The sequence below is a fragment of the Heterodontus francisci genome, chromosome 17 (assembly GCF_036365525.1).
Source record: "Heterodontus francisci isolate sHetFra1 chromosome 17, sHetFra1.hap1, whole genome shotgun sequence".
Taxonomy (NCBI): domain Eukaryota; kingdom Metazoa; phylum Chordata; class Chondrichthyes; order Heterodontiformes; family Heterodontidae; genus Heterodontus; species Heterodontus francisci.
In genome coordinates, this window is record NC_090387.1 from 33897769 (window position 1) to 33925485 (window position 27717).

A 27717-nucleotide genomic window follows, 5' to 3' on the forward strand; every position below is an offset into this window, starting at 1 on the left:
CAGCCCAATTTGATTGGTCTCTATAGACACAAGGTCTCTTTGCCTCTAACCCAAGATTTGCTCGGTGTTGATAGCTCTGCTAGATGACAATCTCATTCACGAGCCGCAGAATAGCAGATGTAGGAAATGGAAAAAAGTTAGTTATGTAGTTGTCGGAGGTGCTTGCCGGAGGCACATTGTTGGACCAGAGTAGTGGGAGCCTTACTCTGAATTGAACAATGTTATAGCTGACCTGAATCTGCTCAATATTAACATTGGGTGCCCAAAAGAGAAAAATTCCATTTCCCAGCAAGGTAAATGTAAATCCTTTACCTTTGTGAACACAAATGACAAAAAGAGAAAATGAATACAATGCATCATCTATTTTAGAACACGATGATTCAAAATCCACCTCAATGAAATAATTTAGAAAGTTTACTTGCATTTCAAATTTAAAGAACCAGTTACCACATTCAGAAAGACATTTTAACTCATTTGATAAGAAAGGTTTACCGATTTTGTCACGAATTCTGGGGCATTATCATTAGTGTCAGTGACAGTGATTATTGCTGTGGCCGTGGTGGTCATACCATCTCCTTCCATATCTGCTGCTTGAACTATAAGCGTATATTGAGCCACTTTCTGTAAAAAATAAGATGGAAGAACATATATATATTAAATGTTGCTTTTGAGTACACTAATGCTCTTGTGGTCAATACAGATTGGTAGGGCCCATTGTTTTGGCACTATAGATGCATTTTGAGGACCAAAATGGCGTCTGATGTGCGTGCGCACACTTCTGCAAATCATGCCAAACACCACCTTGGTAAAGGACGAACAAGAGGCATCCTTTACCCACCTCTGAAGCAGGTGTTATCCATTAGTATATGCAAATAAAGGGCCTAACATCTGTTTCTGGTCCCTATTGCAGTTTTGATTTGCATCAAGGCAGCTATCACCAGTGTTGACTGGATCCAGGTAAACCAATGTTAAACACCATGCAAGTAAGTGATTGCCAAAAACAAACAACTTCACTTCTGAGATGTCCAAACTGACTTAGAATTCCAGACCCCGATCTCCCCCTGGTCCCAGCCCCAACATCCTAGTCCGACCCCATCCCTGACTTCCGAGGTTTGTGATTTTCCTACCCCACCACCAGCTCCCCCCACCCCTCCATCAGTACTCCCGAGATCTGCAATTTGCCTACCAGCTCTGGCAACACTTCTGACCCCACCACTCTTCCTACTTAATCTCCCACCAAACCCCGATCACTGACTCAAAGACCCACTCACTCCTCTTCTAGAACCCTGCAATAACATTGCAGTGCTGGAGAGAGAGAGGATGTTCCAGAAGGGTAAAGGACAGAATCTATTTGACTAGAGCTAAGGAAGAAAAAAGGTGCAATTACATTACTTGGTGTAGTCGATGGCCACCAACTAGTGGGAAAGATGCAGAGGAACAAATTTGCAAGGAAATTACAGAGAGGTGCAACAATTATAGAGCAAATATAATGGGGGACCTTAATTATCTGAATATAGACTGGGATTGTAGCAGTATAAATGGCAGAGAGGGGCAAGAATTCCTGGAGTGAGTTCAGGAAAATTTTCTGCAGCAGCATGTTTCCAGTCCAATGAGAAAGGAGGCACTGCTAGACCCGGTTCTTGGGAATGAGTTGGACCAAGTGGATCAATTGTCAGTAGGGGAACATTTAGGGGATAGTGATCATTGTATCATAAGGTTTAGGTTGGCTATGGAAAAGGACAAGGAACAATCCAGAGGAAGGATAATTAACTTGGGGAAAGCCAACTTCAATGGAGTAAGAGTGGATCTGACCCAGATAAATTGAAATTAAAGGTTGGCAGGCAAAATAGTAACTGAACAATGGGCTGCCTTTAAAGAAGAGATAGTTTGGGCACAGTCAAGGTATAATCCCTCGAAGGGGAAACATAGGGCAAACAAATCCAGAGCTCCCTGGATGACGAAAGGGCTAAAGATTAAGAAGAAAAAGTGTGCTTATGACAGATGTCAGGTGGATAATACAACCAAGAATCAGGCTGAATATAGAAGGCTCAGAGGGGAAGTGAAAAAGCAAAGAGGGAGTATGAAAAGAGACTGGCGACCAACATAAAAGGGAATCCCAAAGTCTTCTACAGGCATATAAATAGTAAAAATGCGGTAAAAGGTGGAATGGGCTGATTAGGGACCAAAAAGGAGATTTATGCACGGACATGGGGAGGCATGGCTGAGGTATGAAATGAATACTTTGCACCTGTCTTTACCAAGGAAGAAAATGCCACCCAGGCCACGGTGATGGAGGAGGTAATTAATACACTAGAAGGATTTAAAATTGATAAGGAGGAGGTATTGGATACTTAAAGTTGATAAGGCACCAAGACCGGATGAGACGCATCCAAGGATACTGAGGGAAGTGAGAGGGAAGGGAAAATTGTGGAAGCACTGGCCATAATTTTCCAGTCTTCCTTAGACTCAGGGTTGGTGCAAGAGGACTGGAGAATTGAAAATGTTACATCCTTGTTCAAAAAGCACCGTAAAGATAAGCCCAGCAACTGCAGGCCAATCAGTTTAATCACAGGGGTGGAGAAGCTTCTAGAAACAATAATTTGGGACAAAATTAACAGTCACTTGGACAAATGTGGGTTAATTAAGGAAAGCCAGCACAGATTTGTTAAGGGAAAATTGTGTTTAACTTGCTGGAGTTTTTTGATGAGGCAACAGAGAGGATTGATGCTGTTGATGTGGTGTACATGGACTTCCAAAAGGCATTTGATAAAGTGTCACCCAACAGACTCATGAGCAAAGTTATAACTCATGGAATAAAAGGAACAGTAGCAACATGGGTTCGCAATTGGCTGAGTGACAGGAAATGGAGAGTAGTGGTTAATGGATGATTTTTGGACTGGAGGAAGGTTTGTAATGGAGTTCCCCAGGGGGTTGGTGTTGGGACCCTTGCTCTTCCTGATATATATTTATGACCTAGATCTTGGTGTACAGGGCGTAATTTCAAAATTTGTGGATGATACGAAACTTGGAAGCACTGAACTGTGAGGAGGATAGTGTAGAACTTCAAAAGGACATAGACAAGTTGGTGGAATGAGCAGACAACTGGCAGATGAAGTTTAATGCAGAAAAGTGTGACGTGATTCATTAATAGTAGGAAGAATGCAGAGAGAGAGAATATAAAATAAAAGGGTACAATTCTAAATGGGGAGCAGGAACAGAGGGACCTGGGAGTATATATGCAAAATCACTGAAGGTGGCAGGATGGGTTGTGAGTGAGGTTAATAAAGCATACAGCATCCTAGGCTTTATTAACAAGGGCATAGAGTACAAAAGCTAAGACATTATGTTATACTTCTTAGAACATTGGTTCGGTGTTAACTGGAGTCCAGTTTTGGGCACCACACTTTAGGAAAAATGTGAAGGCTTAAAGAGAGATTGCAGAAAAGATTCATGAGAATGTTTCAGGGATGAGGAACTTCAGTTGCGTAGATGAATTGGAGAAGTTGGGACTGTTTTCCTTGGAGAAGAGACGGCTGAGAGGAGATTTGATAGAGGTATTCAAAATCATAAAGGGTAGGGACAGAGTAGATAGGGTAAAACTTCCCATTGGTAGAAGGATCAAGAACAAGAGGGCACAGATTTAAGGTAATTGGCAAAAGAAGCAATGGCGACATGAGGAAAAACATTTTCATGCAGCGAGTGGTTAGAATCTGGAATGCACTGCCTGAGTGTGTGGCGGAGGCAGGTTCAATCGAGGCACTCAAGACGGAATTGGATTGTTATCTGAAAAGGAAGAATGTGCAGGGCTACGGGGGACAGTGGGGGACAGGGACTATGTAAATTGTTTCTTCAGAGAGCCAGCACAGACACGATGGGCCAAACGGCCTCCTTCAGTACTGTAACAATTCTGTGAGCGCAATCACTTACCTAGAAATTGGTGCACTAAAGTGCGCAGGCTCCTACCCTAGCACTATCTACATTACAAAAGAAGTTTGAGGCTCCTCAGACATCTCCATTTGAGCATGGGCTGTTAACACTCTGCAGGTAAGGCACCCAAAAATTGGTATGCCTGAATTTCTAAGCCTATAAATTTACAACACAGGAGGCCTTTTGTCCTATTATGTCCATGCTGGCTGTTTGCTAGAGCAATTCTAAACAAATCCAACTCCCATACTCGCTCTCATGGCTCTGTATCTTTCCATTTCAAACTCAATTAATCCAGCTTTCACTTTAAATAGCTAATAGTCTCTCCCTCAACTGCTCCCTGTGACAAAGCATTCTATGTTCCAATAAGGTATGATTCTGTGAGTATAACGATCTACCCAGCAATGTGGAAAATTGCCCAGGTATGTCCTGTACACAAAAAGCAGGACAAATCCAACCTGGCGAATTACCGCCCCATCAGTCTACTCGCAATCAGTAAAGTGACGGAAGGTGTCATCAACAGTGCCATCAAGCAGCACTAGCTTAGAAGTAACCTGCTCAGTGACGCTCAGTTTGGGTTCCGCCAGGGCCACTCAGCTCCTGACCTCATTGCAGCCTTGGTTCAAACATGGACAAAAGAGCTGAACTCAAGAGGTGAGGTGAGAGTAACTGCCCTTAAAAGTGAAAGTGAAAAGTGAAAAACGGAAGCTAGGTTAACTGAACCTTCCGGTGGTCGGGTCAGATCATGCGCGGGAAAAAAAATTAAAGGACTTGGGCCGGGTCGGATGTGGTTCTGTCTGGCTCAGGTTGGGTTTCATTTGCAGGCCTGAGCAGGCCTTTAGCTCAAGCCAGAGATGAGGTATCAACTGCTTTCCTATAGTAAACCATTTGATCCTATATTTTGCTTGGTCCCCAAGAACATGCTTAAAGTTGGGAGATTAGCATATGGGCAAATATATTCCTGCAGCTCTATCCTATATCCTGCAGTACGGTGCACAGGGGAACAGCAACACATTTGCACCACAGTTTTGTGCAGAGCTAATTAACCTTACAAATCTCTAAGCTTTTGTTCGAAATATTATCCTGTTATGGCTGATGAGTTTAAAATTCTGCATCACCTGCAAAAAGGCTTCTAGATGACCAGACAGCATAGGATCTTGGGCTTTAGGAAAAATGATCTAGCTCCTTAAAATTCCTGCAAGCAATACATTTAAGTATGCTATTTAACCTTGAATGGAAGATATAACGGAGGAGGGTAGATCAACAGCAGTGTGGTGCAGTACTACATGCAGATCTTATGGAAGGCAATTCAAACAATGTGGCAAGAAGCCCACAGATGGACTTGTGCATCATAAGAGATGACACAGTGGCCAGTTTTTGTCCTCCCAACAGCCTCATACAATAGTATTAGGTGGCTTTTTGCTACCTCACAAAGGAATTTTTTTCTTCAACCCCTTAATCAACAGATCCTAAAGTATCAGACTGACCCTGGCATTCTTCTTAGATATTCTTTACTCCAGCCAGACAAGAACGAGGAGCTGGTCCCAGAAATATCCAGCTTGGCTGGTAAATTGAACCTATTAATATTCCTGGCAACCTGCTACCATTTAGCTTCCTGTAAACCTTATACTCAGAGGTTGTATAAAGAAAAATTACTGAATTTTGAAATGTGGTAATAGTTCACAAACCCAATTCTCAGACTTGTAATGTGGCATCTCCTAAACTTCTGGTACAGGCTCAACACAGGAGTTCATTAAATATGTACCATCCGTCTACTTTCCTTGATTCCTTAGCCCAGGTTTGAACCTGGGGAAGGACCACAGAGTATGGGATCAGGAGGGTGGGAGGGAAGCACCCATTAAAGAGCCAACATGATGTCCAGACCGTTTTAACTCCAGGGCCTTATTTAAATTTGGCAAACTGAACATCCCAATACCTGAAGCTTGTGGGAATGACACTGCAAAAGGGCAGGAGTAGGAATTTGGGCAACAGGAGGCCACTATTGGGGACCTGAGGGGACTGTCGCTGACATCTGGGTAAGTTGATCTGGTGGGGGGCAGGTGGTGGAGAAAAGCTGGTGCAGAGTAGGCATGAAAAAATTTTGCAATTAAACACTATTTTGGTCTCCTGTTGGTCTTAACCTGCATATGGCCAATTCCAGACTGTGCACGATTCAGTGTTAAAATTGTGTAGGGATCAGAATTACATCATTTGACTTTTGGATATTTATCAAGCACTTGCCTGCCTGTGGTGGGCACCTCCCTGCAACCCAAAATGCAAGGTTAATGTGGTGGCAGGCACAATCTCATAGGGAATGCAGCAAGTAAGAGATTCTGTGTGGTTGCCTCAGTCTTTGGACAAGTACAGCCCTTGGCATAAGGTTTGTAGGTTCATCTACATACTACAAAGGGATCACTAAGACACAGGTTGCTCCGGATTGGGGAGTTAATCAAAATAAGATTTTTTTTGGACATTCAGTAGTCATTCTTCAAATTGAAAGTACATTCAATGTGACATACTCCCATTTTTGTCCCATCTACACTTTTTTGTAGGATGAAGGTCAATCACTTATCTTTAGGACAGCTGATTTGTTGTGCATTATTTGAGCAGCTTTACATGTAGTGAGTTTTCCAAGCACACCTCATCTCTCCCAACTTAAAGTATTTCCAGTGGATTAATGAGTTATAGCAAGGTAATGTTCAAATATTGAAGAGAAAAGGTCACATGATTGCACCTGACAGTCTCATCAAAAGAGCAATCACATGATTTCTATCATGTTCCCCACACCTCCCGAGCACACCTTCAATCGAAGGCTGATTACACCTTAAAGCATTTCACATTTTAGTAACAAATTCTTCAGCCCTACACAACAGGCTTAGCTATTGGTCACTCACCTCCCGGTCAAGTCCAGCTTGCAGCACAGCGATTAATCCAGTTTTTGAACTAATTGTAAACATCATTGGTTGAGGTAGTTGAGGTTCTTGACTCAGAATGGAGTACCCAATTATAGAATTATCATTATCTTTTTCATCTGCGTCTGTGGCTGTTATATTCATGAATGCAGTACCTGCCAAAACAGACATTCATTAACTCACACTGACACTGGTTACAAAGGCCCCGACATATTGATTTCTCCCCAAATCTGGGTAAAATACCAGGTTTATAAATAACTTGCATTTATATAGCACCTTTCATGGCCTCAGTACGTTTCAAAACATTTACAGCTAATCAAGTGCTTTTGAAGTAGTCACTGTTGCAATGTAGGAAACATGGCAGCCAATTTGTGTATAGTCAGCTCCCACAAACAGCAATGTGATAATGACCAGATAATGTGTTTCTTTTTGTAATGTTGATTTGAGGGATAGCATAGGAACATAGGAGCAGGAGTAGGCCATTCAGCCCCTTGAACCTGCTCCACCATTCAACTAGGTCATGGTTGATCTTCTACCTCAACACCATTTGCCCACATTATCCACATATCCCTTGATATCTTTAATATCTAGAAATCTATTGATCTCTGTCTTGAATAAATTCAATAACTGAGCTTCCATAGGCCTCTGGGGTAGAGAAGTCTAAAAGTTCAGCACCCTTTGCGTGAAGAAATTCCTCCTCATCTCAGTCCTAGACAGCCTACCACTTATTCTGGGATGGTGTCCCTTGGTTCTAGAACCATAGAAAAGTTGCAGCACAGAAAGAGGCCATTCAACCTACCGTGTCTGCACCGGCTGGAAAAACTAGCCGCCCAATCTAATCCCACCTTCCAGAACCTGGTCCATGGCCTTGCAGGTTACAGCACTTCAGCTGCATGTCCAAGTACTTTTTAATGTGTTGAGTGCTTCTGTCTCCACCACCTATCCAAGCAGCGAATTCCAGACACCTACCACTCTGCAAAACTTTTTCCTCATGTACTCTCTAATCCTTCTACCAATCACCTATATCTGTGCCCCCTGGTAATTGGCCCCTCCACCAGGGGAATCAGGTCCTTCCTGTCTACTCTATCTAGGCCCCTCATAATTTTGTACACCTCAATTAAGTCACCGCTCAGCCTCCTCTGTTCAGGAAAACAACCCTAGCCTATCCAATCTTTCTTCATAGCTGCAATTATCAAACCCTGGCAACATTTTTGTAAATCTCCTCTGTACTCTCTCCAGAGCAATTATGTCCTTCCTATAATGTGGTGACCAGAACTATACACAATACTCCAGCTGTCTGGTTAACAGGTCTGTAGTTCCTCATTTTCTCTCTCCCTCCATTCTTTCCAATCTGCAAGAACCATTCCAGAATCTATAGAATTCTGGAAGATGACCACAGATGCATCCACTATCTATACAGCCACCTCTTTCAACATTCTGGGATGTAGATCATCAGGTCCAGGGGATTTATCAGCTTTCAGGCCCATTAATTTCTCCAGCACTACTTTTTACTAATATTAATTTCTTTCAGTTCCTCATTCTCACTAGTCCTTTGGTTCTCTAGTATTCCTAGGAGGTTTTTTGTATCTTCCTCTGTGGAGACGGGCACAAAGTATTTGTTTAGTTTCTCTGCCATTTCCTTACTGACATTATAAATTCTCTTGTCTCTGCCTGTAGTGGGCCCACATTTGTCTTTGCTAATCTTTTCCTTTTTATATATCTATAGAAGCTTTTACAATCTGTTTTTATGTTTCTCGTTAGAAAAAAATAGAATATGAAAGTAAACTATCAGTTTCTTGGTCCTCCTTTGCTGAATTTTAAAATGCTCCAATCCTCAGGCTTATTTTTTTGGCAACTTTATAAGCTTCTTCCTTTGATCTAACATAATCTTTAACTTCTCTTGTTAGCCATGGTTGGACTACCTTTCCTGCTGGGTTTTTGTGCCTCAAAAGGAACGTAAATTTGTTGCAAACCATGTATTAATTCTTTAAATGCTAGCCATTACCTGTCTACCATCATACCTTATAATGTAACTTCCCAAACTACTACAGCCATTTTGCCCCTCATACCTTTGTACTTTCCTTTGTTTAGATTTAAGAGCCTAGTTTCAGATTGAACTACATTACTTTCAAACAATGTAAAATTCTATCATATTATGGTCACTCTTCCCTGGAGGCTCCTTTATGAGATTATTAATTAGCCCTTTCGCATTGCACAATACTAGATCTAAAATAGCCCATTCTCCAGTTGCTTCTTCAACATATTGTTCTAGAAAACCATCTCATATACATTCCAGGAATTTGTCCTCTACAGCAGTAATACTAATTAGGTTTACCCAGTCTATATGGAGGTTGACGTTTCCCCATGATTACTGTATTACCCTTGTTACATGCACCTCTAATTTCCCCATTTCTGCCATGCCCTACATTACCATTACTGTTTGGTGGCCTATAAACAACTCCTACCAATGTTTGCTGCCCCTTACTGTTTCTTAGCTCCATCCAAACTGATTCTACATCTTGACCTTCTGATCCAAGATCCTCTCTCAGAAACATACTGACCTCATCCTTTATTAAGAGTGCTACCCCACCTTCTTTTCCTTTTTGCCTGTCCTTCCTAAATGTCAAATACCCTTGGACATCCAGTTCCCAGCATTGGTCACCCTGCAGCCACATCTCTGTAATCGCAATTAGATCATACCTGAAATACTGGCTAGGACACTAGGGATAACTCTTCTTTGAAATAGTGCCATGGGATCTTTTGCATCTACCTGAGAGGGCAGATGGGGTCTCAGTTTAATGTTTTATCAGACAATGCAACTCTCCCTCAGTAATAAACAGGAATTTCAACCTAGAATTTTGTGCTCTGGAGTTGGACTTGAATCCACTAGCCTTCTGAGTCAGAGGTGAATGTGCTACCATTTGAGCCATGCCTGACAAAGGGAGGATAACAAAGACATGTACACTTTTATACATAGTGCCACAGCAACATTCACACAAATCAGTAACATCTCAGCCTGCAGCATTGTCCACACTCCGATCATAACAAACAAGACTGCATTTTACCAAAGATCAGTTAAAGTGCAACTTTAGTGAGGGTACAATAGACAGAGCTCCAAATTCTATTATATGAAGGCAACGTATTTTTAAAAGTCAAATATATATAACAGCACCACGTTAGGCAATTTCAGCCTGGAGAAAGTCATGAGGCTGGATTTTACAGACCTCACTGCTGCAACATTCCCTATCCAGATACGTTTTCATGCTCAGAAGCAAGCTTGTACCCAGAGAAAGCAGAAATCAAGTGACTCGCAGAGCAAAGCTACACTCAACATTCCCTGTGTAAACACTAGAGGTGGGCACTGTGTTTTCTGGAGTGACCCTGATAGTCTTCTGAGTAACATTTGTGGCCCAATGTGCTTTTGAAGATTCAGAACCTCCTTTAGAGTCAAATGCAAGTATTAGGACAGGCAAATGCTTATTTTAAAAGTTATTTTAATTTTCTTCCAAAAACAATTTAGCAGATAACTATAGGCTTGCTGTTGTTTGTAGTCATTCATTTTGATGGAACAATATAGGGATATGGGCATTCATTATGACAGGATGAGATTCTGCAATGGACATCTGCTTCCTTCGCAGTTTCCCCCAAATCAAAGGACAGGATTTTACTGTGCGCATCGGGACCCAGACGGCAGGATGAAATGGGTGTCTCGAGCCTGCACGTAATGCCAGGGGGCCAGCTTAGTAATTTTACTGGAGGTAGCCTCCTAATTGACAACCTCTTGACTCACCGTCCAATTAATACCAGGGGTGGTGGTGGGGGGTGGGGGGCGCGCCCGATGTTGCCAGCCAAATCAGAAGGCTGGCAGCTGTAGAACTTCGGCAGCCCACTGGAAGAAATGTGTCCTGCTGAGGGAAGTCCGGGACTGGGAGGGTGCCCCTTCAGACGGATAAGTAAAAAAAAAATGTTTGAAGGGCTGAGGGCAGAAAGCCTGTTGGAATGGAGGGGTAAGCCACCTGGGGGCTGGGGATGGGGGTGGGGATTGTCCTAAATACAGTCCTTTCAATGGGCTATGGAACCTCTGTCTTCAATGCCTTCACCGACACCCCCCCGCCACAGGAAGGTGGCTTCCATTAAGCTGGCTGCCTTCCCGTGCCGGCACTCCACCACCAGCAAAATGTTTGCGGGCCTGAAGAATCGACCCTAACTGGGTCCACCCTCTGTGGTGCGAGCAGCCAATCTGGGTCCCAGCTTGTCACCTGGAAACATTCCCAGTGGCGCGAATGCATCGGGGAGCCATCCCAACGCAGCTTCCTGTTATTTTACCGGCACTCCTCCCCTTCTGCTCGCACGGCTGGGGGGTGGGGTGGGATTTCTGCCCTAAGACTCAGCACAAGAAATGCCCAGCATCATTCTGTGAAATTCTAAATCAGAAATTAAATGTAATACATTGCACGGAACGTTCAACTCCCGTTAAGATTAACGTATTACAGGACTGGTGTAAATTTTGTACTAGAGTCCTTCTTCATTTACATGGCTACTTGCACACAATGTTCAGCACCATTCGTGACTCCTCAGATACTGAAGCAGTCCGTGTAGAAATGCAGCAAGACCTGGATAATATCCAGGAATGGGCTGATAAGTGGCAAGTAACATTCGCGCCACACAATTGCCAGGCAATGACCATCTCCAACAAGAGAGAATCTAACCATCTCCTCTTGACATTCAATGACCCACTATCAACATCCTGGGGATTAGCATTGACCAGAAACTGAACTGGAGTAGCCATATAAATACTGTGGCTACAAGAGCAGGTCAGAGGCTAGGAATCCTGCGGTGTGTAACTCACCTCCTGACTCCCCAAAGCCTGTCCACCATCTACAAGGCACAAGTCAGGAGTGTGATGGAATGCTCTCCACTTGCCTGAATGGGTGCAGCTCCAACAACACTCAAGAAGCTCGATACCTTCCAGACAAAGCAACATGCTTGATTGACACCCCATCGACAAACATTCACTCCCTCCACCACCAACGCATAGTGGCAGCAGTGTGTACCATCTACAAGATGCACTGCAGCAACACACCAAGGCTCCTTAGACAGCACCTTCCAAACCCGTGACGTCTACCATCTAGAAGGACAAGGGCAGCAGATGCATGGGAACACTACCACCTGCAAGTTCCCCTCCAAGCCACACACCATCCTAACTTGGAACTATATCACTATTCCTTCACAGTGTATGGAAACTTGCTGTGCGCAAGTTGGCTGCATTTCCTACATTGCAACAGTGACTACATTTCAAAAAACTTTACTGGCTGTAAGGTGCTTTGGGTCATTCCAAGTTTGTGAAAGTTGCTATATAAATGCAAGTCTCTCTTTTTTTTTTTTCCAAATACCTGAACTTTGTGGTATTGCCCCATCTGATGCAGAACCATTAGAACACAAGGATAAACTGGCTTATAGAAATAAAATTGCTGGCTTATTACGGATTTAGAAATCGGATCTCAAATAGAAATCATCCACCTTACCTGGTGTAGCTCCTTCTGAAACCTGGCCATAGAATGTTGGAGAGGTAAACTGTGGTTTGTTATCATTCTGATCAATGACTTTGATATATATATCTACTGGGTCTTCAACATTTTCTCCAGCTTCATCTGTTGCAAGAGCGATCAGCTACACAGAAGGAAAGGGAAGAATGGCCATTATAGTAACCATAAAAATATAGCAGACTGAAATACAGATTTGTAAACTTTACCTGGTCAATTAGTAAATCAATTTCTCCTATCCCAGAGACAGTGTTTTAAGTGTTAAGACCGCTGAAGCAAGCAGTTGTTTTTAACCACTAACCTATACTTGTGATGGACTCCTAGGTGATAAAATATTCCTCTTAGTCCTCTTCAGCTGCTTGCAAGATCCCAGTGGCGGCAGGAAGAGACCCTTAATTGGTCGTCAACAGGCCACTTAAGAACCACAATTGGCCTCCAGGCAGGAAAGTTCTTGTTGGCCTATTCCACCCTCAGGAGAATCGGAACTGGGGATCCTGGCATCAGGTTCTGTGGTGGGTGATTGTGCGCTGATTCTCCAGCATCATCCTCCACCCTCCGCCATGAAATCCGGCCCCATAAATGGAGATAGAAGTGCAGCTATGATCTTATTGAATGAAGCAGCGGACTTGAGGGGCCATATGGACTACTCCTGCTCTTATTTATGTTTCCAATATAGAGTTACTATTATACTATACAACTGGAGTCGCAGTATAACATTGAGAATGTTGCTAGAGCTTTATATTTTGACCACCAATCCTATAGATCTCAGAAAAAGCAGCTGGCTTTCCTTTCCCCAAGCCATAACTCTAGCTATGGATGCCCATCAGAAGGGAGCTAATTGCCTAGAGGTCTGGTCAATTTCAATGTTTCAGAAAGCAGTCGCTCTTACCAGTGCTCAGAAAACATTAAAAGGTTTGGCTATAGTTTATAGATCTAATGGACTTCCAAAATACTTCTCATAGTTAGCTTGATATTACATTCCACTGTGCCAAGGCTACATAGCTCAGATAACTTTCCCAAGGGAGTCTTTTGTGCTAAAAAATAAATCTATCAGGGAGGATTAGAAGTAATGAAACTCACCTGATACTCAGCTATTTGTTCTCGGTCTAAAGGTTGATGAACCTTAACAAAACCTTTGGTCTTATCTATGGTAAAAACTCCTTTAGGTGGCTGATCAGCTCCAGGTCCCGAGACAGTATAGTACACTGTAATTTCATTTTGCCGACTGGACTTAATCTGTTAAAAAAAAAACAATTCAATGAGAACTTCACTTTGTAAGCATATCGTTCCAAGTCAGAATAATCGCATGAGTGCTGGCGAGTTTGGAGGGGGTAGGGAAGAGAGAAAATAAAAGCAGGTCATGGTTGATAAAGTGGGGTGGGGGGAAAACAGCGAGGATATCAAGGTTCCCCCTCTCAATTGTTATCCAGCAATTTCAGCTGAAATCATGGACTAGAAATTCGGGAGGGTCCAATTTGGAGGACATGGGGTCCTACCCTGCAGCAGAATGGAGGGGTCCAGAGTTCCTCAGATAGTGGGGAAAAATGGAGGTTTGGGTGTCGGCAGTGTTAGTGATTGAGAGGAGGATTAAATGTGGGGTCATTAGAAGCACTCCTCCTCCTCCTGGCTCCACATTCAGGAAGATTTCTTACCTTCTTTGTTGTAGACAATCCCTAGGGTTGGTTTCCCCGAGTGCAGTCCATATCAGCACTGGCTGCCTCAGGACAAACTCATGTTCAAGCCAGGACCTCAAGCAGGCATCAGGCCCTTTGGATGTGCAAATCAGGGGCCCAACACTTGTTTCAGGCAGGAGTAAAGGATTCTTCTTGTTTGTGCTGTCTTGTTTCAAAGGTAGGGAGAAAAGGTAAAAAAAAAAGGAGGTATAGAAATAGAAATAGGTAAACACCAGCAGTGAAAGAAACTTATAACAGGACTTCCCAGAAAGCAAAGATAAACTCAACTGGTTATATAAATAGACAATAAAAACAAGAAATGCTGGAACCACTCAGCAGGTCTGGCAGCATCTGTGGAAAGAGAAGCAGAGTTAACGTTTCGGGTCAGTGACCCTTCTTCGGAACAAGCAAATATTAGAAATGTCAAAGGTTATAACTGCTGAGTGGTTCCAGCATTTCTTGTTTTTATTTCAGATTTCCAGCGTCCGCAGTATTTTGCTTTTATATAAATAGACAAGTTGCATTAAGAGAAACCATGCATGAGAAAGTGAAATAAATTGATCTCAAAACATCACCGTTCAGTGGTGTATAAAAAAATGCTCATGTTTCCCTTGAAAAATGAAACTTGTGGCTGGATGTCTATGTACTACTGTTTGTACTGTTAAATAATTTCTATAAAGAGTAATTTGTTTCAATACCTAATGTAGAATAAAATGATGGCATAATCATCTGCATCTCTGCCTCTCAACTAAGCTACTCTGAAGTTAAAAAATGTAATTAAAAAAGCAAGCTGTTGTCATACTTGTACTCAAAAAGGGGTATTATATTTACCTTCCAGCTTTTTTTCCCAAATAATTTGTAAAAACAAAAGGAAACTCAGAAATTCCGTTACTGACATTGGCACTGAGAAAAATAAATATATTTTTGTAAAGAACGTTTTGGATTTCTCCATAGAAATAAAATGATCACGTCTTGTGATCTTCTTAGAATGAGAAAATATGGCTACAAAATAAAAAGTGTCATCCTGACACACACCAAAATGTTTCATTTACTTGGACAGTGACATCTTTGGAAAATATCAACTTCAAGCATAGGCTTTTAAGAAACACTAGGTCTCCCTAGTGTAAATCTTAAAGTATGTGGACAAACAGAGAAAAATTTTTAATCCGGTTATTGTGAAAAGTTAGAAATCTTATTTTGAATTCATGGTTGATCAGCTGAAAAGGGAAAAAGTTGACGAAAAATGATTTTTTAAAAAATGTTTTTTGAAAAGTATTTGCAAAGTTTAATTGATTGATCTCCTTTGTTTCATAGCCAGGAGAACATGCCAGTCATTCAGGATTGGTTGTTTGCTTTCATATGTCTTTAGTAATTTCCTATTGATAATTTTTTTCTATAGCTGTTTTCTTGGTTATTTGTACTTTCCTTACTTCTCAGTTCTGAATTGTTATTTGGAGCCTAAACCGACTAGAGATTGAAAGAGTTAAGTAGAAACAAGTTGAGTCTTAGGAAAGCATCTCAGCAGAATAATAGTCAGGTTGAGAAAAGAAACAGACAAGCTGCTAGGGCAAAGGTCAGGATTAAGGAGCGAAGGCTGGAGCTGGGGCCTCGAGGCCACGCAATCAACTGTTTCCGTGGATTGTTGGCGTAATGGGAAAACAAAGAGATAATAGACCCAGGATGGAGTCATCTGGTATGCATATTGATAAGGCTGAGGCTGTATGTCCATTGGAATATGTAATCAATCACCATTGTTTTAATTAAAGTGTATGATCAATCATCGGTTATTTGAACACATTGCGTGACAAAAACAGTATACAAGTGTGTGCTCTTGAATGTAAAGCCAGAGTATCATCTCGGAATACCCGAGGTGGTGCCTCTCCCTTCATAGGCTTGAATAAATCGATTGAACCTGTACCCGAGGTTCGTGTGGTGATTGAGTTGTCCCACAAGAAGATGATAACGCGATGAACACGAAACAGTTACCACCGTACCAAAGCCTTGAAATGGTACAAAGCAACGTCACCTCTATTTTTTTTTCATTGCGCGTGGCCTGTTCATTTCAGTGCACGGTACCTTTAAATTATTTTGTGCCGATGTGCATGCGCTATCTTAAAGGAGACAACTTGCGAACAACCTGTGCAGTCATTTCCAGGTTGCTGCACATGCACACAACTTAGAGGAAACACTGGTATACAGCTACAACTTAAGCACTGTAAAGACAAACCTGTACAACAGTTTTGGGGAATGGTCCTTTGTCATTTTCTGGATGATTGATGGTAGGAATCACCCACTCTCTCTTCTTGCGTCTCAACACAGAGCCAGAATAACGTGGAGGGAACATAATCAGTGTGTTGTCTGACTGACCATCAGCAGAGTCTTTCAGCTAAAACGCAAAATCAGAGGGCATATGATGAATTCACCGTTTGGTTTTTAAGATAATACTATTTCACCCAAAGAAATACTTTAATTTTAAATATTGTAAATTTATTTTACAAAGAATATATGAGAATAAAATATTAGCATTTTGCTGCTTAAGGAATGAAATGCTGCTAAAGTTGGAATGTTCCCATCAGTCTTATATCAGTTCACCAAACCTCATTAAAATTACAATATTTCTAAAACCTCTCTAAACACTGTAGTGGTAAAGTGGTAAGAGTTATTCACAAAAAATAAAAATATTACCTTTTCTCCATTTATTAGGACTTTAATAGTAGCATCCCATTCTTCTTTAGCCTCGTTGCTCGCAGTAATAAAAAAACTGGTTTGGTTTTCTGGCAGCATTGGCTTTTTGACAAGAACCCTTCCATCAGATTGCACTTGGAAACGGAGATCATCCGTATAGAAATTCAGGCCCTTCTGTCCACTGCAGTTAAAGTGAACTATAAAAATCAAAAGAAAAACTAAGTAATTTATCTGACCGAACCTCAAGCCTGCAGTGAATGAATCATTTGAAGGAGACATTTCCATGCTAACGACAGTCAAACTATGAAAGGTTCCATTCTTTAAGGTGGACTTTATACTTCGCCCTCACCCATCACAAGAGATAAATAGGATTCTCTCTATATAAATTATATTATCTCAGTAGAAATGTACAATTGGATCACTTACCTGTCAATGCCCAGGTCAAGCTTCCTGCAGTTTTAAATGCGAGAAGTTTTTGTGGTTTATTTTGCCCCCTCCTCATTTCCTGATGGTAGTGACACTTTACTGGGTTCCAGTTCCAATCACCTAGGACACCCTATAAATCCCCACCCAAATGACCAATAATATTGAGGGAGTGTCAGAGTATCATCAAACAACAAAGGATATTTTACCTGTAAAAGATGATCTTATCCTCTCTTGAAATTTAGACATAGGTGATTAGCAAGGGAAAGCTTGATCAATTTGCAACACTCCAGCTGCCAGTTAGCTGAGATTAACTCATTCAGCAAAGACGAGGAGCTGAGCTGTGAAGCTGAGTATTACAGACTTAAAGAAAACCTTGAATATTAATTTACCTCATTTATCAGTCATTATGTTTTCTAGTTTTTTTGTCTCCCTCATAATTCTCTCTCTAGTCCTTGCCAACCCTTGCTGCCTCCAGTAGCTCAATGATGTGTAATTCACATTTGAGTGTCTTGGCAGTCAGCGTCAGCAGGCTGCTCAACTGCAGGGCGCATCAGAGGCAAGCCTGATCCAATCTTCACCTGATGTCCACACGTGTACTTGCATGAGGGATTGCTATATAGTGATGAGGAGCAGCAACCCAAGGTTCATTGTTGCTCGCATACTTGAGAGGTGCAGAACCCAAATTTGGAGGCCCTACCACCATCCAGGTGGAGATCAGGTAACTCTGTATAGAAAAGATATCGAACTTGGAATCTATCTTTCTGAATGACTTGGCTTATCCAATGAAAATCTATCAGAAAAGCGGACTCTCTTTTCTTTATATTGATGGGACCAAAAGGAATCAGCTTTCTCTAGTACATCCTTGAATTTAGAATTAAAGTCAAAATGCTCAAACTTAATGTACAAGGCACAACTAAAGTAAATTGCAGAAATTGATTTTTTTTAAATAATCGATTTCATGGGATATGGGGGTCACTGGCTAGGCCAGCATTTGTTGACCATCCATAATTTCCCTTGAGAAGGAGGTGGTGAGTTGCCTTCTTGAACTGCTGCAGTCCATGTGGTGTAGGTACACCCACAGTGCTGTTAGGAAAGGAGTTCCAAGATTTTGACCCAGGGACAGTGAAGTCAGGATGGTCTGTGGCTTGGAGGGGAACTTGCAGGTGGTGGTGTTTCCATGCATCTGCTGCCCTTGTCCTCCTAGGTGGTAGAGGTCGTGGCTTTGGAAGGTGCTATTGAAGGAGACGTGATGAGTTGCTGCAGTGTGCCTTGTAGATGGTACACACTGCTGCCACTATGAGTCAGTAGTGGAGCGGATGGAGTGAATGTTTAAGGTGGTGAATGGGGTGCCGATCAAGTGAGCTGCTTTGTCCTAGATAGTGTCGAGCTTCCTGAGAGTTGTTGAAGCTGCACCCATCCAGGCAAGTGGAGCGTATTCCATTACACTCCTGACTTGTGCCTTGTAGATGGAGGCTTTGGGGAGTCAGGAGGTGGATTACTCAGCGCAGGATTCTTAGCCTCTGACCTGCCCTTATAGCCACGGTATTTATGTGGCTGTTCCAGTTCAGTTCCTGATCAATGGTAACGCCCAAGATGTTGATAGTGGGGGATTCAACAACGGTAATGCCATTGAATGTCAAGGAGAGATGGTTAGATTCTCTTGTTGGAGATCGGCATTGCCTTGGACTTGTATGGCATGCATGTTACTTGCCACTTATCAGTCCAAGCCTGAACGTTGTCCAGGTCTATGATATAGCTCTAATGTGGTGTGTAAATTGCTCCCAATCATCAGATAAATAACAGAAAAAAGGGGAAAATAAAAAGATCATATCAAATTGAGTTTTCCTACATTCTTTGGCCTCCTTGTCTCGAGATACAATGGATATGTGCCTAGAGTTGTTCAATGGTTTGTGGAGCACTGCCTGGAGTGGCTATAAAGGCCAATTCTAGAGTGACAGACTCTTACACAGGTGCTGCAGATAAAATTGGTTGTCGGGGCTGTTACACAGTTGGCTCTCTCCTTGCGCTTCTGTCTTTTTTCCTGCCAACAGCTAAGACTCTTTGACTTGCCACTTTTTCGCCCCACCTTTATGGCTGTCTGCCAACTCTGGCAATCACTGGCAACTGACTCCCACAACTTGTGGTCAATGTCACAGGACTTCATGTCACGTTTGTAGACGTCTTTAAAGCGGAGAATGGGTGGCCGGTGGGTCTGATACCAGTGACAAGCTCGCTGTACGTCCTTGGGAATCCTGTCATCTTCCATGGCCAAGCCATCTCAAGCGCCGCTGGCTCTGTAGGGCCTATAGGCTGGGGATGTTAGTCGCCTCGAGGTCTTCTGCGTTGGAGGTACAGTCCTGCCTCCTGATGCCAAGGATTCTCTGGAGGCAGCGAAGATGGAATGAGTTGAGACGTCGCTCTTGCATGACATACGTTGTCCAGGCCTCGCTGCTGTGGAGCAAGGTACTGAGGACACAGGCTTGAAACACTCGGAATTTGTGTTCCGTGTCAGTGCGCTATTTTCCCACAATCTCTTGGCCAGTCTGGACATAGCAGCGGTCGCCTTTCCCATGCGCTTGTAGATTTCTGCATCGAGAGACAGGTTACGAGTGACAGTTGAGCGCTTGAACCACTTCCAGAACGTGGTCGCCGATATCGATGGATGGAGCATTTCTGACATCCTGTCCCATGATGTTCATTTTCTTGAGGCTGATGGTTAGGCCAAATTCATTGCAGGCAGCCGCAATCCTGTCGATAAGTCCCTGCAGACCCTGTTCTGTGTGGGATGTTAATGCAGCATCATCAGCAAAGAGGAGTTCCCTTATGAGGACTTTCCGTACTTTGGTCTTCGCTCTTAGACAGGCAAGGTTGAACAACCTGCCATCTGATCTTGTGTGGAGGAAAATTCCTTCTTAAGACTTGAACACAAGCCTCTATAAACGGTGTCCAAATCACACGCAGCTTCCACAGTGCAGACCGCAACACCGACCACTCCCTGGTGTGCAGCAAAGTTAGACTCAAACCGAAGAAGCTACATCACTCCAAGCCGAAGGGCCGCACGCGCATCAACACTAACAGAATTTCTTATCGACAGCTGTTACACAAGTTTCTAAATTCACTTGAAAAAGCCCTTCAAAACACTCCTGCAGGGGATGCAGAGACGCCATCTATGACTCAGTAATGACCACCTTTGGCAAAAGCGAGAAGCAGAATGCAGACTGGTTTCAATCTCACTTTGAAGATCTGGAACTTGTCATAGCCGCTAAGCGCATTGCACTGTTGAACTACAAGAAAGCCCCCAGCGAGTTAACATCTGTAGCATTTAAAGTAGCCAGAAGCACTGTACAAAGAACAGCCAGGCACTGTGAAAATGACTACTGGCAACACCTATGCAGCTGGCCTCAGACACCGGAACACAGGAATGTATGATGGCATTAAGAGAGCTTTTGGGCCAACCATCAAGAAGATTGCACCCCCCCCACCCAGTCTAAATCAGGGGAAACGGTCACTGACCAATGCAAGCAAATAGACGGCTGGGTGCAGCATTACCTAGAACTGTACTCCAGGGAAAACGCCGTCACTGATACAACCCTCAATGCAACTCAGTCTCTGCATGGATGAGCTGGACGAACAGCCAACAAAATCGGAACTCAGTGATGCCATTGATTCTCTGGCCAGTGGAAAAGCCCCTGGAAAGGACGGCATTACCCCTGAAATAATCAAGCGTGCCAAGCCTGCTATACTCTCAGCACTCCATGAACTGCTTTGCCTGTGCTGGGATGAGGGAGCAGTACCACAGGACATGCACGATGCCAATATCATCACCCTCAACAAGAACAAGGGTAACCGTCGTGACTGCAGTCACTACCATGGAATCTCCCTGCTCAGGGGAAAGTCTTCGCTCGTGTCATTTTAAACAGACTCCAGAAGCTGGCTGAGCGTGTCTACCCTGAGGCACAGTGCGGTTTTCGAGCAGAGAGATCCACCATTGACATGCTGTTCTCCCTTCGCCAGCTACAGGAGAAATGCCGAACAACAGATGCCCCTCTATGTTGCTTTCATAGATCTCACCAAACCCTTTGACCTAGTCAGCAGACGTGGTCTCTTCAGACTACTAGCAAAGATCAGATGTCTACCAAAGCTACTAAGTATCATCACCTCATTCCATGACAATATGAAAGGCACAATTCAACATAGCGGCGCCTCATCAGACCCCTTTCCTATCCTGAGTGGTGTGAAACAGAGCTGTGTTCTCGCACCTACACTGTTTGGGATCTTCTTCTCACTGCTGCTCTCACATGCGTTTTCCTACAAACATCTGAACAATCATGAATATACTTTTCACTGCAGTTTTTGTAAATACACAGGCCCCACTAATTAGGGGTGGGGAACTTGAAGATGGTGGGAAACGAGGAAGTAGAGATAATGAGAGATCCTACTGAAATTGGGGGGGTGGGATTGTGGGTCAGTGCACAGCAGCTGGTTAGCTTGAAGGGCCTAGGGAAACCATGCCTGCTCCACCTGGGCCACAAGCAATGCGATATAAAGCACCTTCCTGATGGATCTGGCAGTTCTCTCCTCCCTTCAGCTTCCGGTTTTCCCAGGCACTTGGAAACCTAACCCGTAAACATTAAATCTCAAAGACTTCTGAAATCTGAGGCACACCATCTCATTAACATACTTAAATTACTGAGCTGCCTCTCAAGAGCAGGATTACTGGCGGGAAATCACCACCCATCCCCCATACTGGAAGTTAACGTGTTCCTGGCGGGTTTTGGTCAGGTTTCACATTTTTTAAGAAGTTAACCCCCACACCCTCCCAACCTGGGGTGTTTAAAATTCCCCTCCAAGATCATTTTAACAATCCAAACCAAAGCATAAATTTTCCTCCTCAGCAGAGTCTCAACTTGTTGCCAAGTGCCAACAAGGAACGTCGCCAGGCCTCCCAACAGATTACAAGTCAGATATTCTTATAACCATTTCTAAACCAGTGTGTAATTACATTTATTTTTTGCCACTCCCTTTGCCTCTTCGAAAATACAATAAGTAATTACAAACATGAATAAATTGGCCATTGCCAGAATGCTCTGTGGATGAACAAATCCATTGAATAGTCCAAGATGTAAATTAGTATATTTGTTTAAAGGCAGGCTTCCAGGTTCCCAGAATTCATTTCAGTTGCCGTAAGCTTTTATCACTTAATGCTTACTGGCTAACACCATACCTCAGAATAATTTACTGTGTCTCCTTTTGAATTATATTGGAGCCACATTAAAGAGCATAACTGTAAATATATATTAAATTTGCCTCGGACTAGTACATTGGACATTTGTTAGCTAGCTTGCTTGCTGTTATGTTATAATAGCTGTGCAAGTTGATCTTCATTGGCAGCAGTTTCAAGACTGGCCTCAAGGACTCAGTTAGAAGTACAAAATTATTCTCAGTGAATAAATAATACAAGCCTTTGTAAATTGGCCATAACAGCCTCCAGAGCTTGCTACCAACAGACTGCTTTGACGACCAGTGCCTCAAGCAACTCAATTTTGAAATCTGAAATTACATTACTTGCTGGAAACAGGAATTTCAAACATGGACTGGAACAGAAAAAAAAATGCAAACTGGAGCTCCCTTTGAACACCCTATCCAAAAGATATCAAAATCACCCTCGGACAAGTCAAATACTGCTTTTAAAAGAAAATCTAAACAGTTAGGATTATAATATATTAAAAAAAGGTTCACAAGAAGATTGTACTATTTAATTGTTTTAAGCACAGTGCAATTGATCCAAATCTTAGAGTTCCGTCGGCCTATGTACCGATTTTAACTCCAGGCCAGTTACAGAATTAAGCTGTGGGTTACTGAGAAACGATACGAAATGCTCAGTGTGAGACAGGACACTGAACTGCACACTACCTTGTACGCAATGTGTGAGATTGATATTAAGATGCTGCCCAAGTAGGTGATTTTGGCGTTAGGCAGTTAATATTGCTCAAGTTATTTGCTTGTCCTGGAGTCACCAGGAGCTGACTGTTCTTTATTTATTAATTTTAACCTGCTCAACTAATCAGATACTAGGTCCCCCACCCAAAACCAGCTGGGTCCTGACATCATCAGGCCATATATCATAGACTTAATGGTCCAGATTTTGTGATCGGAATAAGAGTGAGGCTTTCAGCGCTGACCATTATTATGAAGTAAATCAGACAGCAACCTCTAGCATCCACACATGCACAGTTCAACACGGAAATCAAGAAGCTGTTGTCCGACTTTCCCTGCTCCTCTACAAGCTTCACTGCATTGGTACCTCACAGAGATTCACATTGAAATATGAAGGACGTGAAACTACAGTATTTAACCACTAGATACACCAGAAAATGTTAGGGCTGGTACATTCAGCTGCAACTGCAATAAGTCTTAATTACTACCAAGTAACTTCTCTGACCCTGAAACTTAATTTTATAAGTGCAGCCACCCATTCCTTCAGATTTTAATTATTGTTGGAGATTTTTTTTTAATGTGAAAATAATGTTTAACTTTTTGTCTCATCTCTCTCTCAATTCCATCTTTCTTTCCCCTGATTTATTTTGCTTTTTGTACTTGATCTGACAATGCGCCCTAATAAATACTTCCTGGTTTACACTCTCCGTGCCTCAGTAAGAATTCTGCAATCTAATTGCTTCAAGAGTCTTGCTGTTGCTGTCTTTGCTCACATGTCACAGATCTCCTGTAGAGGGCGCCATGCTGAAAAGAATCTCCAGAAACTACAAGGTTCCACTCAAATGCCCTTGAAAGGTCTATGGGCAGCTGTAGGCATAGTGAAATAAAAACAAAAAATGCTGGAAATACTCAGCAGGTCTGGCAACATCTGTGGAGAGAGAAGCACAGTTAACATTTCAGATCAGTGACCCTTCATCAGAACTGGCAAAGGTTAGAAATGTAATAGGTTTAAAGCAAATAAAGCAGGGGTGGCGCAAAAGATAACACAAGGGACAGTATTGATAGGACAGAGGGCCATAGAGAATAACTGACAAGAAGGTCATGGAGCAAAGGCAAAGGGAGTGTTAATGGTGTGGTGAAAAACAAAGTGTTAATGCAGAGAGGGTGTTAAATGACAGAATAATGAACAGCCCTGGCCAAAAGCACAAACATGCAAAAAGTGGGCAAGCACCATGGTAAAAAAATGAATGATGAAACAAACTAAAATAAAGAAAAAATGAAAAATAAAAAATAAAAATGGGGGGGGGGCCAGTCAAGCTCTGAAATTACTGAACTCAATGTTCAGTCCGGTAGGCCGTAGTGTGCCTAATCGGTAAATGAGATGCTGTTCCTCGAGCTTGCGTTGATGTTCACTGGAACACTGCAGCATGCCCAGGACAGAGATATGGGCATGAGAGGAGGGGGTGTGTTGAAATGGCAAGTGGAAGCTCGGGGTCATGTTTTCGGACTGAGCGAAGGTGTTCCGCAAAGCGGTCACCCAATCTGGGGAGACCAAACACAATGTAGAGACGACCACATTGTGAGCAGCGAATACAGTATACTAAATTGAAAGAAGTACAAGTAAATTGCTGCTTCACCTGAAAGGAGTGTTTGGGGCCTTGGATAGTGAGGAGAGGGGAGGTAAAAAGGCAGGTATTACACCTCCTGTGATTGCATGGGAAGGTGCCATGGGACGGGGACGAGTTGTCAGGGGTAATGGAGAGGAGAGGACCAGGCTGTCGCAGAGGGGACGATCCCTTCAGAATGCTGACAGGGGAGGGGAAGATGCGTTTAGTAGTGGCATCATGCTGGACGTGGCGGAAATGGTGGAGGATGATCCTTTGGATGTGGAGGCTGTTGGGGTGGAAAGTGAGGACTAGAACCCTGTCGCGGTTCTGGGAGGGAGGGAGGGGAAGGGATGAGGATAGAGGTGTGAGATAAAAACAAGAAATGCTGGAAATATTCAGCAGGTCTGGCAGCATCTGTGGAGAGAGAAGCAAAGTTAACTTTCCAGCATTTCTTGATCTTATTTCAGATTTACAACACCCGCAGTATTTTGCCTTTATTATCGCAGAAGCGTGGGAAATGGGCCAGACACAGTTGGGGCCCTATCAACCACAGTGGGGCGGAGGGGGGTGGGGGGAATCCTCGGTTGAGGAAAAATGAAGACACATCAGAAGTGCTGTTGTGGAAGTTTGCACCGATTAGATACGCTACGGCCTATCAGACTGAACATGGAGTTCAATAATTTCAGAGCATGACTGGCCCCCCTTTTTTATTTTTTATTTTCTTTTCTTTTTCATTTTTTCTTTATTTTAGTTTGTTTCATCATTCACTTTTTTACCATGGTGCTTGCCCACTTTTTTCATGTTTGTGCTTTTGGTCATTATTCTGTCATTTAACACCCTCTCTGCACTAATGATTTGTCTTTCACAACACCATTAACACACCCTTTGCCTTTACTGCATGAACTTATTGTCAGTTATTCTCTGTCCTTTCAAAACTGTCCCTTTTGGTTTTTTTTGCACCACCCCTGCTTTATTTGCTTAAAACCTATTACATTTCTAACCTTTGCCAGTTCTGATAAAGGTCACTGACCTGAAACGTTAACTTTGCTTCTCTCTCTACAGATGCTGCCAGACCTGCAGAGTATTTCCACCATTTTTTGTTGCTTTTTCAAATTTCCAGCATTTGCAATATTTTGCTTTTAATGTCGGCATAGTGAACGCTGAGCACCATTCCTTCACCACTGACCACAAAATCCAGGCCATTGTATTAGAACTTCCGTACTTAAGATTTAAAATAGTCTTCAATAACTCTTGATGTGGAATTACCAAATTCAAATACAAAAACACACGTGTTAGACACCTTGCTTTCTAAAGGTTAACATGACTCATTAATTAGAAACATTTGAGCAGCTTTTATCCAAAATGGAACAGTCTCAGTCCCAATTCAATCATTGCCCTCGTCATGCAGACCCCCACCTTCCAAGAATGAGGCATATTAATTTTGTCATATGAACATTGACTTTAAAATGTTACTGGGGTGAAGAAGTGACTTGTTTGAAGCTCATCAGACACTGGGTTGAAAGGATATTTACATACTAAGAGATGCTGCTTGTGGAGACAAAGGGCTATTCCCTGCTCCAATTAACCCAAATGGATTTTGATCACCAGACATTGAAGGTGTAAGGAAGTGCATTCCAAGCCCTGCTATGATGATACAATCCACAGAGCCAAGACTGGTTAAACCAGCTGGTCACATGACTAACTGGCTGAACCAGGTTTTTTGAACTAGCCATAGGACAGTTTGAATTCAGAAGGCACTGTGCAACTGAAGCTGGAACAAGGGAGCCTCTCTCTCTCTCTCTCATTTTCTCCCAAGCCACCGAACCCACGGAAGACACGTAAACCTCGAGAGAAAAGACTCCTACAGCGGAATAAGTTGAAGCGTGAACTGAGCCCCAATGAATTGCAAGACTTAGCAGCAACCAAAGACTCAACATTGAACTTAAAGGACTGTAACTACCAGATATTGCCTCAAACTTTTCCCCTTTATTCCTTCTACTTTTTCTGTCTCTATCTGCACGTGTGTTTATCACGTATGCATGCTAGCGTGGTGACGTCGCATGTTCGTAGTCGTTAACCGGATTAGAGTTTAAGATTAATAAACTTCTACCTTTCTTATTTAAATCTAAGGAAACCTGTTTGATTTCTTTGCCTTACAATTGGAGCAGTGAACAAGGATTCACTAAGGGGGAGCTAAAAACACAGTGTTTTACAATTAAACCCTGTTGCGGTTAAACCAAGCAAAGGCTGAGGGAGAACCCCTAGACCCCTTCTCACCTGGTTGCAACAATCTGTTAGATGAGATTTTAACTTATTCAAACCCATCCACTTAGAGTTAAAATCAGGCCCAATATTTCTAAATCGTTACACAGATCTGTTGAACTACTGTTACCGGAATATAAAGGGCAAGTTGGTATCCATCCTGCTCATTTTCCCTCTGCTAGTGCAGCAAGTTCTCTACAAGTTTTTGAAGAATGTAACCGAGACATTGAGGAATTGGGGAATCTCCAATATATATGCCAAGATTATCTACAAATGTTTAAATATACCATGGTGATATGTGACTTAAATTTTTTTTCCAACTAGACACAATCAATAATGTGCCATTATGTTGTTTATCATGCCATTGCACCAACACTACTTCATGGCAACAGTACTTTGGTTACTTTGCATCTAATATTTATAATAAAAACAAAAAGTGCTGGAAATACTCAGGTCAGACAGCATCTGTGGAGAGAGAAGCAGAGTTACCTTTCAGGTTTGTGAACTGGCAAAGGTTAGAAACATATTAGCTTTTAAGCAAGTGAAGCGGGGTGGGTGGTGGGGAAGAGAGCAAAAGGGAAGGTCTGTGATAGGGCGGGAGAGATTAAATGACAAAGATGTCATGGGACAAAGGCAAAGAGATTGTTAATGGTTGTGATGAAAGACAAAAATATTAGTCCAGAGAGAGTGTTAATGGCAGAATAATGAGCAGCTCCGTCCAAAAGCGCATGAAGAAAGGCCTGGCATG

At 42.6% G+C, this 27717-nt stretch overlaps 1 protein-coding gene across 1 annotated transcript in view; it reads right to left on the bottom strand.

Annotated features, from left to right (window-relative positions):
* The window catches only part of cdh31 (cadherin 31), a 65489-nt gene that overhangs the window by 22175 nt on the left and 15597 nt on the right, over positions 1–27717 (bottom strand). Inside the window, exons 3-8 of the mRNA XM_068049244.1 lie at positions 16738–16934; positions 16280–16438; positions 13460–13615; positions 12362–12506; positions 6819–6991; positions 493–621 (exon numbers count right to left, since the gene is read on the bottom strand). Of these exons, the coding sequence (XP_067905345.1) occupies positions 493–621; positions 6819–6991; positions 12362–12506; positions 13460–13615; positions 16280–16438; positions 16738–16934 (959 nt within the window). The remainder of the gene's footprint in view (positions 1–492; positions 622–6818; positions 6992–12361; positions 12507–13459; positions 13616–16279; positions 16439–16737; positions 16935–27717) is intronic.